Source organism: Vidua macroura, chromosome 26, assembly GCF_024509145.1.
Source record: "Vidua macroura isolate BioBank_ID:100142 chromosome 26, ASM2450914v1, whole genome shotgun sequence".
Lineage (NCBI taxonomy): Eukaryota > Metazoa > Chordata > Aves > Passeriformes > Viduidae > Vidua > Vidua macroura.
Window position 1 is genome coordinate 5130121 of NC_071596.1, and position 13318 is coordinate 5143438.

General features: G+C 50.2%; 1 protein-coding gene across 1 annotated transcript; it reads left to right on the forward strand.

The window, feature by feature from the left end:
• Positions 1-8692: 8692 nt before the first annotated feature.
• Positions 8693-10552, forward strand: LOC128819328 (3-galactosyl-N-acetylglucosaminide 4-alpha-L-fucosyltransferase FUT3-like). Its single transcript, XM_053999431.1, is given in 2 exon segments — positions 8693-9172; positions 9174-10552. Coding segments are annotated over 2 exon segments (1431 nt in total). The 5' UTR covers positions 8693-8707; the 3' UTR covers positions 10140-10552.
• The last annotated feature ends 2766 nt before the right edge of the window (positions 10553-13318 follow it).

Below are 13318 nucleotides of genomic sequence, written 5' to 3' on the forward strand. Positions count from 1 at the left end.
GAAGGTCCTTTGGTTTTTGGGGGAGGAATTCCGTGCTGAGGTGACTCATGGAGCCTGCAGAGCTCAGGATGTTGTTCCATTCTCACTGTAGACGTGGCTGTTGAACCACAGAATCCCAGAATGGCTTGGGAGGGATCTTAAATTTCATCTCATTCCACCCCATGGACAGGGACACCTTCCACTATCCCAGGTTGCTCCAGGCTCCATCCAGCTTGGCCTTTAAGGCATTTTTAAGGGCTAAAACAACTTCCTTGCCCATGACACATTTTGCAGAGTAGCTGCATCCCCCAAACTGGAAGAGAAAACCCCAAACAGCAGCACAGCGTGAAGCCAGGGCTGTTTGGACCTCTCTCTCTCTTTTACATTTTCCAGGGGGGAATAGAGCGGGAAATGAGACACATCACGTGCTGTGCTCTGCTCTGAATTCCCCAAACCTTTACAAACCAGGAAAACCTGACCCCTCCAGAGGCTGAGCCTGCCCAGCAATGTGGGGAGGCAGCAGGGGAAGCATCTTGACCCCATTTGGGGAGTGCAGAGCAGCAGGATCGCTGCCGGGACCTCGCTGCAGACACCCCCAGACACCCCTGGCTGGTGTGAACGAGGCTGGAGGGGGGTCCTGGGGGAAAGGGGGGGTTGTGAACCACCCCCAGCACATGTGCAGGGACCTTGTGGCTGCCTCTGAGCGAGTGCAGCTGACGAGCCCAAACCACATTTCCCCCTCCACGTCTGCTTCCGTGTACCCGACAAATCCGGCTTCGTTGGCCCCACGTTGGGCTTCTCCCTGGGGGCTCCCCTGACAGGGGAAACTTTCTCGGAGTAGTTTTGTGTCAGGAAAAGGAGATGCCCAGGACTTTTTTTTGGCCTTTAGCTTTTTGTTTTGTTGTTGTCTTATCAAAACTTCAGCGCGCTGTCTGCACTGAAGTTTGCATGTAGGAAAGCAGCACAAAAGTGGATAACAATCTCGTGCTACAAGGCCTTTTAAGCTTAATCAAAAACCAAGTTGTCTAATTAAGAAGTGACACTTAGATTATTTTCCTTTCTAACCTAGTAAAAGACTTGCAACGAGGATTTTTCTACTTAATTATAAGATACTACTTAAAGTTATGAAGAAGAAGGAAGAAAAAGGAACACAAGACAACGCTCTATACCTTTCATCTTGTTTTTATCCACAACATACTAAAAATCCTAAAACTTAAATTCCTCACCCAAGTGACATACTATACTACTCTCTATAATATATTTCACCCTCAAACCTGTGCTGCCCTGACAGTCCCAAGGGAACCTCAAAAACTGACATCAGGAACCTGGGCTGGACATTTTTCTTTCCCAAGGAAAGAGGCTGATCTTTGTCTCCAGGGGCCTGTGGCCCTGAGTGGCCGGACACCTCCAAAAAATCCAAATAAACAAGGATGTGTCACAGACCCAAGCTGCCCCCACCTCAAACCTGTGCTGCCCTGGCAGTCCCAAGGGAACCCTACAAACTGACATAGCCTTGTGGCTTGTAATTCCTCACACAAATTTGGCAGCTTTTTCCACTGCTAAAATCAAAGCCACAGGTGTTTTTGACTTGGTGCCAAGGTCTCTGAGCCCCCTGCCCGGGTCTCGAGCCAGCCAGGGCAGCCAGAGGGGTGTCCTGGACTCTGACAATCTAATCCCACCCCATGGCATGGGCAGGGACATCTTCCAGCAGCCCAGGCTCTGCTTGCTGCTCTCATTTCTGCTGAGTCCCTTTCCAAACAGACAGGCTGAGAGCAGGAGTTTGGGGTTGTGCCAGCCCGTGCAAGGAGCTGCCCTGAATCAAATCCCCAGGCAGACGGACTCTGGTGGGGTTTGTAAAACACTGAGCACCTTCTTGGCAGAGCTGTAGTAAATAAGAGTGAGTAAAAAAAAAAATAATAATAATAAAAAAAAAATTGGCCTGGTCTCCTGGGAAAGGGGGAGCTCCTGGCCCGGTTCATTCCCAGCCCTGCTGCAGCAGCTCTGTGGAAAAGGGCTCACTGCTGGACTGAAGGGGAAAAAAAATCCTCAATTTGATGAAGTTTGATTGATGAAGTAAGGGAAAAACGGCTCAGAGAGGAGGATGGGCCCAGAGGGTGTTTCTGTGCACTGGGATTTGACCTGGATGTGTCACTGACACCTTCCACTGTCTCAGGCACTGCCAGGGATCCAGGGGCAGCCTCAGCTGCTCTGGGCACCCTCTGTCAGGGCCTGCCCACCCTCCCAGCCAGGAATTCCTTGCCAATATCCCATCCAACCCTGCCCTGTGGCAGTGGGAAGCCATTCCCTGTGTCCTCCAAGCCCTTGGCAAACTGGCAAAGAGCTTCTGGTGGAGCCTGGGAAGTGCAGGATGCTCTCCTGGCAGAGCCCAGCCCAGGGCTGCCTTTGCCTGGCCAACATCTGACGCCTCACAGAGGGGATGCTGGTGCATCCAGATGTTTCCACAGCTCAGACCCAACACAGGCACCAAAAATAAGATAAAACAAAACTAATTCCCAATAAAGCTCGCCTCCTAAAGGCAATAAATAACCCTGAGCAGATGCTGGCTGCTCTCAGTCCAATTATCCATCAGCAGGGCTGTGAGGGAAAACACACCAACCCCATTTTGTTGGGACTTGGGGCTTCAACCCCTGCCAGTTTTTGGCCTCCAACCCTGCCCCAAATCCAGCAGAGCTCTCCAGGAGCAGGACATCCATGGGCAGCACAGGTGAGCTCTGCCCTCTGCAGCCCCAGGGCTCTGCTGCCGTGGCAATTTTCCTCTGCAGCACCCAACCCTGGGTCCCTCGTCCCCACAGCAGGGCCTTCAGGAGCTCTGAGGTGTGGGAAAAGCCTCCTGCAGCCCGAGGAATGGTTTGGGTTGGAAGAGAGCTTAAGGATCATCCAGCGCCACCCCTGCCATGGCAGGGACACCTCCCACTGTCCCAGGTGGCCCCAAGCTCTTGTCCAGCCTGGCCTTGGGCACTTCCAGGGGTCCAGGGGCAGCCCCAGCTGGGCCTGCCCACCCTCACACCAGCAGGATTCCAGTCAGGGTGGGACTCAGAGCCTTTGGGGTGCCCCAGAGCCAGCTGGAGCTCTGCACCCAAGGAGGGCACAGCGTGGGAAGGTGTCTGAGCAGGGCAGGCCGTGCTCTCCCTGCAGCTTGGCCACCCACTGCGACACTCTGGGAGCTTCCCCAGGAATCAGTGGCCACTCTTTGAACTCCGTAGCCACGGCTGGTGGTGCTGGGGAGCTGCTGGAAGAGGAGGGGGGGGCTCCACGTGACGGCAGTAAAAGTGTTCCTGGAGGGGTGCCCTCGCCAGAGTCAGCCGTTGGCAGCCATGCACCGATTCCCTTCCCATAAACAAAGCCAGGCAGATAAAAGCAGCAGCAGCAGCCTCGGCTGCCTCCTCCTTCCCCCCAGAGCAGCCCCTGCACGCCCACCCCCCATCTGGAGCTCATTGGGGGCAGCTGCTGGAAGGACAGGGCTGGGATCCAGCTGAGCTGTCGGGAGGGAGCTGCAGAAACGGGGCCCAGTTTGGGCTGGGAGCTGGGGTCACACCCGTGGTGGTGGCAGATGGAGGCACAGCCTGGGGACAGGAGCTGGACTCGAGGCTCCTTGTGGGTCCTTTCCAGCTCAGGGGGTTCCATGGAGCAGAAAAGTGAGGCATCAACCTCGGGTTTTTAGGGCTGCTGGAGGGAACCCCTGCCTCACCCACTGCTCACTCCCACCAGAGCCACAGCTGCGCCTCAACCCTTCAAACCCCAAGGCCAACTGTGGTTTTACCTCCTGAATGTTTTTCAGCCCTTTTTGGTTGGGTTTTGGCCACTTTTTGGTTGAGTTGTTTTTTTTTTTTTTTTTTTTTTTTCTTTTGGTGGAGACCCAGGGCAGGCAACTGACAAATCACCCTTAATCCACCTGAGCTGTTAAATCTCCTGGTAATCCCTCCCCAGCGCTGCTCCCCTCCAACAGCCCCTCTTGGCTCCATCAATCAGCTCCTGGGTGTCCATCTCTCCTTTGGAAAACCTGGGGACCTCCCACAGCTTCCCTGTGAACCCAGACAGGGGTCAGTGCACTGAGTAAACCGGTGGGGAGGGCAGGTCCTCATATTTATATGGAAACCCATTAGCTGGGAATATTTTATCCCCCTCCAGGTTGGAAGTGGAGGCTGGGGGTGATGGGAGGGTTCTGGAGCTGCCTCTGAAGTGCCCAGGTTTGCCCTCCATGCTCGTGGCTGTGTTACCCAGAGCATTCTTAATGCCACGGAGTGAGAAAAGTGGGTGCTGAAGGCGTTCAGAGAGGGGGAAAAAAGAGGTGAGATCTTTCCCTGCTGGATTTTAAAGCCAAACAAAAGCTTCCAAACCAATCTGGATCCCTCCTGGCTGGTGTGTTTCAGCCAGCTGGTCCCTCTGTGGATGATGTCCTTCTCCAGGCTCAGGGTGGGTTTTGGAGGTGTTGCTGTTTTCAACCCAACCCTGACATCATCACATGCCGATTACCAAACCCTGAGAAATGTGGGACCTTGGCTCTGGAGCTGGGAATTTGATGATTTGAAGGAATGGGCAGGACAGGGAGAGTTGTGGGGAGCAGTGCTGGGCTGCTCTGGAGCAGGGAAGGGAGGATGAGCTGTCCCAGGGAGCACAGCTTTTTGTTGAATTTACAGATGGAGACACACAAGCTCCCTGATTCCCAAAAAATGATGTGATTCCTCCCTGGGAGAGCTCCATGATGAGCTGAGATCCTGGGAAATGCACAGGATCTGGGATATAATAAAGGATCTGGGATATAATAAAGGAGCTGGGATATAATAAAGAGCAAAGCCACAGGGCAGCCTGGGGAAGGACAGTGGGGATGAGGTCTGAGCCACTCCAGGAGCCCGAGAGGATGCAGATTTTGGGGGATTGCTGGTGCTCAGGGCTGCTGGCCAACCCCAGGCTCCCATCCCAATCTCCCTGCCGACATCAAAGGGTTCTGGATCAGGCATTGATCAATTTGTTCTTAATGGTTTCTTCTTTTTGATCTGCTGTTCCTGAGCTGCGCCATGAGCCTGGAAGAGCAGGAGCTCATCTCTGGATGCCAACCAGGGCTTGGGACCTGTTGCTGTTGTGGGGTTGGGCCCCTCCCTTCTCCCCGATCCCTTTCCCTAATGCTGGAAACCCACAGATGAAATTCAGCAGGGTGGGAGCTCCTATTAACATTTATTTTCTGTCTGCAGGGAGAAAAGCTGAGGGTGACGAGGGGCATTCTGTTTGGACAAGCCCAATCCCAGTTCTACTCAGGTGCACAGTCCAGGACTCCCACTGGATCCACGCTGGAATCTGCCTATCAGTGATCATCTCCCAAAACATCTTGGCTCTTGGAAAGCCCCAGCAAAACATTCTGAGGAGCCTGAGCAGGGAGACCACAGCTGTGAGCGTCCAGGCAGAGCTCCCTGGTGAGTCTTCACAAAGGAATTCTGCGTTCCTCCCACTGCTTTGCCCTCCCCAAAGTGACTGGGGCAGGGAAAAGGAGAATTATTCCCCGGGTAGAAAGGGAACAGAAAACCCCCTGCAGGAGGTTTTTAAAGGGGTTGGAGGAACTCTTTTTTTTTTAGTTAATTTTAATGCAAACGTTGAACTCCTTGGTACCAGCAGAGTTCTCTGGGGCCGTGAGCTGTGTTCCCTGTTCCCTTGGAGTCTCTCTTTTCCTGGGACAGGGTGACTGATGAGATAAATCATAGCCCTGGCTATGGATTTACAGTAGTCCTGGGCTATGGATTTTCTTCCCATGCTCCATGTGCAGTGGGGAATGGGAACAGAGCCAGGACAAAGCTCTAAAACCTTCCCATTCTCATCTGGCAGTGCCAAACAATGCCCTTCAAAGACCACCTGATGGTCCAGGAGGGTCCAGGAGGGTCCAGGAGGGCAGAGCCTGTCCCCAGCAAAAAGCCTGGATGCTGCAGTGGAGCCAGGAGTGGAGCTGGGAGCCAGGCTGGGTCACTCCAGGGACAACAAAGTCCATTAATCCAGTGTGTTTGCAAACCCATCGTTGTGGTTTGGGGACCTCCTGGAAGGTCAGTGGTCTCATCTGTCCACCTGCTCAGAGAATCCCGGAATCCCTGAGGTTGGAAAAGCCCTCCAGGATCACCGAGTCCAAGCTGTGACCAATCCCCACCCAGCCCAGAGCACCGAGTGCCACCTCCACTCCTTCCATGGACACCTCCAGGGATGGGGACTCCAAACCCTCCTGCCAAGGCCTGCTCACCCTTTCCATGGAGAAATTCCTCCTGATGTTCCAACTGACCCTACCCTGGCACAGCCTGGGGACGTCCCCTCTTGTCCTGTCCCTGCTGTCACCCCGGGGTGAGCGGTGGCTGCTCAGGGCAGAGGGAACTCGAGGAGGTGGTGGAGTCACCACCCCTGGATGTGTTTAAACAAAGCCTGGATGTAGCACTGGGTGCCAGGGTTCAGTTGACGTGTTGGGGCTGGGATGGACTCGGTGATCTTTTAAGGTCTCTTCCAACCTGGTGATTCTGTGAATTCTGTGAGTTCTGTGAGCTCAGCCCTTGCTCCTCCCTGGGCTCACCTGGGCGAGAGCTCAGCATCCAAATCCATCGGGTCGGGAAGGGCAGGAACCAGGAAGCTCCTCCAAAACACAGCGTTATTTGTCCTCAGACGTGGGGATTAGTGAGAGCATTCATCAGAAAACAATAACTCTTCATGTCAGCCCCGCCAGGCCCTGCCAAGTCCATTCCCCCAACGGGCTCTTTGTTCTGTCCCTGCTCCAGACTCGCCCTCAGGACTGAGCCATCCCTCCCCGCACGTCACGTCTGCCCCTGGGAACAATCCTCACTCCACAGCTCTGGAACAGCTTTCCACGACTTCCCCGTGCTTGCTCGTTTGTTTCATTTGTGTTAATTAACCCTGCTGAGCTTGAGCTCCTCGTGGTCCTGGTTTTAGGGGTACAAAAGTCTTGAATTTTCTACCTGCCTGAGGTTTCTTCTCTGCTGCTCTGGGGTCCTGACACTTGAGGCTTCCCCTGGGGCTGGAAACTCAAATCTTTAAGCCACTTGTAGCCTGTGCTGTAGGGAAAGGACAGGAAGTTTCTCAGGTATGGGATTTTTAGGCAGAATGTTGAACCTCTGGTTCCTTCTCGTGGCCAGGTTAGACCTCAGGACGGCCAGGTGAGCTCGGGCTGAGCAAACCATGAGTTACAACCCCATCCCTCCGGCCATGGCGTATTTTTTGTTCTCACCTGAGCACTCCCAAGCCTGCAGGAGACACCTGGACACAGGTGACCCCCAGGAAACACAGAAGGCCTGGAATGCAAGATCTTCCACGCCGTGTTGGAACTTGCACCTCTTGCCTGTCCAAACCACCTCAAACCCGTACCAAAGTTCTCCCTGTGACTTTAATTCCAGACCAACCATCCACGTTTACAGCTGGAGCTAATTAAGCGTGGTAATTACACGCAAGGGCTGGTTTACATCCAAGCCAAGCTCAGTGCAGGACCCATTCCCTGTGGCCATGGCAAAGAACCAACCTCTCCCTGTCCCCCCCGTGATGCACGAGGCCTCTTCACCTGTCCTTGGAGGAGTTTGGGGTGGGATATTGGGAAAAATCCTTCCCTGTGAGGGTGGGGAGGCCCTGGCACAGAGAATCTCTGGCTCCTCCGTGAGTACAGATGAGCTGCTTTGAAATATTTGATGAAGTCATCAATGCAAAGAGAAGGAAACACCCATGGCTCGTTGTAATAGTATATAATATATTTTATTATATGTATATATAAATAAAAGGTGTATATATGTGTATACATTTATGTATAAATACATATTTTACTATATAGATAAATAAAAGCTGCATAGCTGTATAAATTTATATATATATATAAATATACACTTAGAAGATATATACAAAAATATATAAAACAGTGTATATATATTTAAATTAAAATAATATATATATTTGTACACTCCTCTATGCATACCTCTATATATTGTATAGAAGTAGAAAATATACTTTTATATAATGTATATACTATGGTATTTTATGTGTATGAATTACATAATTTAAAAAAATATTTATATATATATTAATATACATAATATATGTATGTTATATATATATTTATATTAACTATACAGATATAAAAATACACAGATATAAAACTGCAAATATAAAATGTATGTGCTATGTACAGTATTTTATATGTATATAAATGAAATATCTACAGAAATAAATATGTGGAACTATACATATAAAATTTATGCATCACATAAATATAAAATTTATGTATCACATATATGGCATTTTATATGTATATACATCTGTATTTTTATCTATTATAGATGTATATATAGAATAGATGTAGTACTTCTATTTCTATTGTATTTATATTTACATGGTATATATATCTTTATAGAATATTTATATTTATAGTTGTTATATTTATATTTATATTTATATTTATATTTATATTTATATTTATATTTATATTTATATTTATATTTATATTTATATTTATATTTATATTTATATTTATATTTACATGTGGATTTATATTTATATTTATATGTGGATTTATATTTATATTTATGTTATAGTTATAGTTTAGTTGTAGTTGTAGTTATTTATTTATATTTATACACTATATATATCTATATCTATATCTAGATCTAGATATAGATATAGAAATATATATTAAAAATATATTTTTACAGTGTGTATTGTGTACATTTATCATGGCCAATCCAAGATGGCGGCCAATCCAAGATGGCGGCCAATCCAAGATGGCGGCCAATCCAAGATGGCGGCCCCTGTAGGCCGAGGCCTTCCAGGCCCGCTTTCCTCCCAGGAGAAGGAGAAGCCGCGGCTGCCAGCGGAGTCTGGCTCTGGGGGGGTCTGGGGTCTCCATGTGCCAGCCCCGGTGCTGAGGGACCGTCCCTTTGGCACCTCGATGTCCCCCAAGGCCCCACGCTGCCTGTCCCCGCCAAGCTGTGACCCCAGGGCCCCCTCCCGCCCTCCCTGCGATTCCTGGGTTTCCGTCCATCCTCCTCCTCCCCCTGTTCCTCTGCTGTTTGCAGATCAACCCATGAAGGCCAGGGAGGGATGGAAGATTTCCTTCAAGAAGCTCCTCACCATCCTCCTCCTCTCCGGCGCCATCTTCGGCCTCATCGTCTCCCTCCGTCCGTTCAGGACTTTGGAGCCGAAGCATCGCTACCCCCGTTCCCTCCGCCCAGAAATTCCCGAGCTGCGGGAACGCCAGCACCCCGCCCAGGGGTGGCCGCGGCCTGTCCATCCTGCTCTGGATGTGGCCCTTCGGCTTCCACTTCAACTTCACCGACTGCTCGGAGCTCCTCAGCTGCCCGGGCTGTCGCTGTCACTTCACCGTCCGCCGCAGCCACTGGTGCCAGGCGGACGCCGTGATCCTGCACCACCGCGACGTGTGCCGGGACCGGGAGCGCCTGGCGCGGCTGCCCCGGCTCCCCACCCAGTCCTGGATCTGGCTCAACATGGAGTCTCCGAGCCACTCCTCAAACCTGAGCGACATGAACGACCTCTTCAACCTGACCATGTCCTACCGGCGGGACTCGGACATCTTCGTGCCCTACGGGGAGCTGCAGCTCCTGAGGCAGCCCCAGCCCGTCACCATCCCGCAGAAATCCAAACTGGTGGCCTGGGTGGTCAGCAACTGGCGGGAGGAATCGCGCCGGGTCAGGTACTACCAGGAGCTGAGGAAACACATCCCCGTGGATGTCTACGGCAAGAACCACACCCTGCTGGCCCACGACCAGCTCCTCGCCACCATCTCCCAGTACACCTTCTACCTGGCCTTCGAGAACTCCCAGCACCAGGATTACATCACCGAGAAGCTCTGGAGGAACGCGCTGTCCTCCGGCGCCGTCCCCGTGGTGCTGGGGCCTCCTCGGGAGAACTACGAGCGCTTCCTGCCCCCCGACTCCTTCATCCACGTCGACGACTTCGGCAGCGCCCGGGAGCTGGCGCGGTTCCTCTTGGAGCTGGCCTGGGACGCCGAGAGGTACCGGGGCTACTTCCAGTGGCGCCGGTGGTTCCAGCCGGTGCTGGGGACGGGCTGGGCCCTGCGGCTCTGCAGGGCCTGTCACTTCCTGCACACCACCGAGCCCCGGTACCGCGCCGTGCCCGACCTGGCCGCGTGGTTCGTGTAGCTGCTGAGGGCTCAACGCCCCCTTTGTCCTCCTGCAGCTTCCCGGGATTTGGACGCACTGGGAACGGAGGGACAAGAGGAGCGTTGGAGTGAACAAAGACAAGGAAGTGGTGGGGTGTTTATGTCTTTGTTTTGCTGGAGAATGGAAGAGGAGTTTTGGGGTGGGTTTGGCTGCTCCCTGAAGAACTCGTTTTGCCAGTCTCGCAGAAGTTCACCTTCAGCCCCTCTGGACAATTCTGGAGCAGCTCCAGAGGTTGGAGAACCAGAGCGAGTGGCCAGGAGGGGAAGGTGGAAGAACAATTCCCACCACAAACCCTTCCTGAGGACTCTGTGCTGTCCTTGAAAGGGATGGCACCGCCAGACTGCTGCTCTGGCTGCAGGAGGAGCTGGCCCGGATCCTCTCTCCCAGCCCCTCTCTCCTCTCTCCCAGTCCCTCTCTCCTCTCTCCCAGTCCCTCTCTCCTCTCTCCCAGTCCCTCTCCTCTCTCCCAGTCCTGTTCCTCTCTCCCAGTCCCTCTCCTCTCTCCCAGTCCCTCTCTCCTCTCTCCCAGTCCCTCTCTCCTCTCTCCCAGTCCCTCTCTCCTCTCTCCCAGTCCTGTTCCTCTCTCCCAGTCCCTCTCTCCCAGTCCTGCAGCCGCACCCTGCCCTTGCTCTGCCCTGGGCTCTCCCTGGCCACCTTTGGGTGCTCCCAGGACCTTCTCCCCATCCCCACCGATGCCCTGGACTCCGTTCTCCCGGCTGTTGATCCCTGAGCCCTCCAAAGGTCTGTCCTGACCGCAGGGGTTTTCCATGAGGGAAATCAGCTCCCAGCCCAGCAGTGCACACAGGGATGCAATTGTTTGCTCCATCAGCAGCGTTTCACAAACATTTCCGAGAATTCCAGCTGCTGTTCCTCCTGCAATCCTTCTGTAGGATCAACCACGACCATCAAAAATCCCTTTTTTCCATCACCACCCTTTGCCATCCTCATTTCCCCTCTGCTTGTGTATCAGCACAAGCCAAATGGAGATTTTGCTCACGGGGAGTTAATTTTGAGAAGCTCCAAGGGATTTTTCTCACTGGGAAATGATTTTGGGAAGCTCCAACACTGGGGTTCAACACTGACAATCCCATTTCCTGCCTCGTTCCTTTTTTCCATTGCAAAATGACCAAAGGAATACTAAACATCATCTGAGAGCTGGGAATTCTAAACCAGGGCTTAAATGAAACTGCTTTACTTAAAGCAACAAAAATTTGCCACTTACACTATGGAAGTTGACAACACACACCAGGAATTACACCCAAAACCATCCCTGATCCCAACACTTCCCAACTTCACATTTTTTCCCTGCGACCGCTGTTTTCATCCTAAATTTCTTTTTATTCTTTTTTTTTTTTTTTTTTGTGTGTGTGTGTGCTTTTGGAGGAATCGGATTTTTCCAAGCAGCCCTTTCCCATTGCATCATCAAACTTTAATTTCTCGATTTTTTTTTAAATATTTATTTATTTGATTCTGGACAGGCTGGCAGCAGGATTTGCGTTTTTCACGGATTTTCTGGAGCGCGCACACGCCGTGCACGCGCACGGGGGGAGATTTATGGCTCTCCAAAGATTCTTCCTAAAATATTTACAAAGTGGAGCTCGGAGCGGGAATGTTTGACTCGGCCATGCCTGTCAGGCCTCTGGGTGGCATGAGGGGGGAATATAAACAGACCTTTTTTTCCATTCCCAAAAAAATCCTATAAACCTTTTATCCTTTTTCCACACACCCCCCCTCCATTGTTCTCTGTTTTCCGGTGCCAGGTTTGAGCCTATTTTGGAATAAAAATCAAAATAAATTCTGTTTTTCTGGACAGACTGGTCTGGGACTGGTGGTGTTGAAGGACAGAGATTATTCCCTTTCCCTTTCCCTTTCCCTTTCCCTTTCCCTTTCCCTTTCCCATTTCACATTATTTCCTCAGAATTTTCACATTTTTGAGCCAACCCATTTGGAAGCTCCATTTCCAGAAGGGCCAAATCTGATTATTTCTGTGCCTTCCCCCCAAAAAACCCCATGATAGAGGAGAAATCCATAAAAATCCTTTTTTTTTTATTCCCACTTTTGCCACGAGGATGGAACAGATCACACCCGAGTTCAGGCTTGTTTAAAAAAAAAAAAATAATATCAAACAGCTTTTTATTTCATTTTATTTTATCTTATTTTATTTCTCCCCCCACAAAGGTTCAGGATAAATGGTACAAATGTAATAAATGTAAACTGCACTTGGCACCGTCGGGGTCAATAAATAACATAAAAAAGGGAGCGAGCGCGGGAGGCGTTTGGGAGGCGGCGCTTTGGGATCTAAATAAATAACATAATTTACTTCCAATAAATAGCAGTATCCAAAATACAGATGCATTGCATCCACTTCTGCAGCCGGGCACGGGCCCGGCGATTCCGGAGGGGAACAGGAAAATCCGGATGGTGCCGGCGGCGCTGGAACAGGAATCCCTTTGCCCCTTTTCCCCCTTTTCTACCTTTTTTTTTTTTGCTTTCCCCCCTTTTTTCCTTTTTCTCCTTTTTTTCTTTTCCCCCCTTTTTTTCCCTTTTCTCCTTTTTTCTTTTACCCCCTTTTTTCTTTTTCTCCTTTGTTTTCTTTCCCCCCATTTTTCCTTTTCCCCTTTTTTCTTTTCCCTTTTTTCTCTCCCCTTTTTTCTTTTTTCTCTTTTTACCTTTTCCCTTTTTTCTTTTTTCTCTTTTTACCTTTTCCCTTTTTTCTTTTTTCTCTTTTTTCTTTTCCCCTTTTTTTCCCTTTTCTCTTTTTTCTTTTTCCCTTTTCTCCTTTCCCCCTTTTTTTCTTTTTGTTCTCTTTTATCTTTTTCCCTTTTTTCCTTTTCCCTTCTTTTATTTCCTTTTTTCTCCTTTTTCCCAGTTTTTCTTTTCCCCCCTTTTTTTTCTTTTTCTCCTTTGTTTTCTTTCCCCCCATTTTTCCTTTTCCCCTTTTTCCTTTTCCCCTTTTTTTCTTTTTTCTCTTTTTTCTTTTTCCCTTTTTTCCTTTCCCCCTATTTTCTTTTTTCTCTTTTATCTTTTCCATTTTTTCCTTTTCCCTTTTTTCCTTTTCCCCTCTTTTATTTCCTTTTTTCTCCTTTTCCCCATTTTTTTCCCCTTTTTCCTTTTCCCCTTTTCTCTTTCACCTCTTTCCCCTCCTTTTCTTTTTATTTC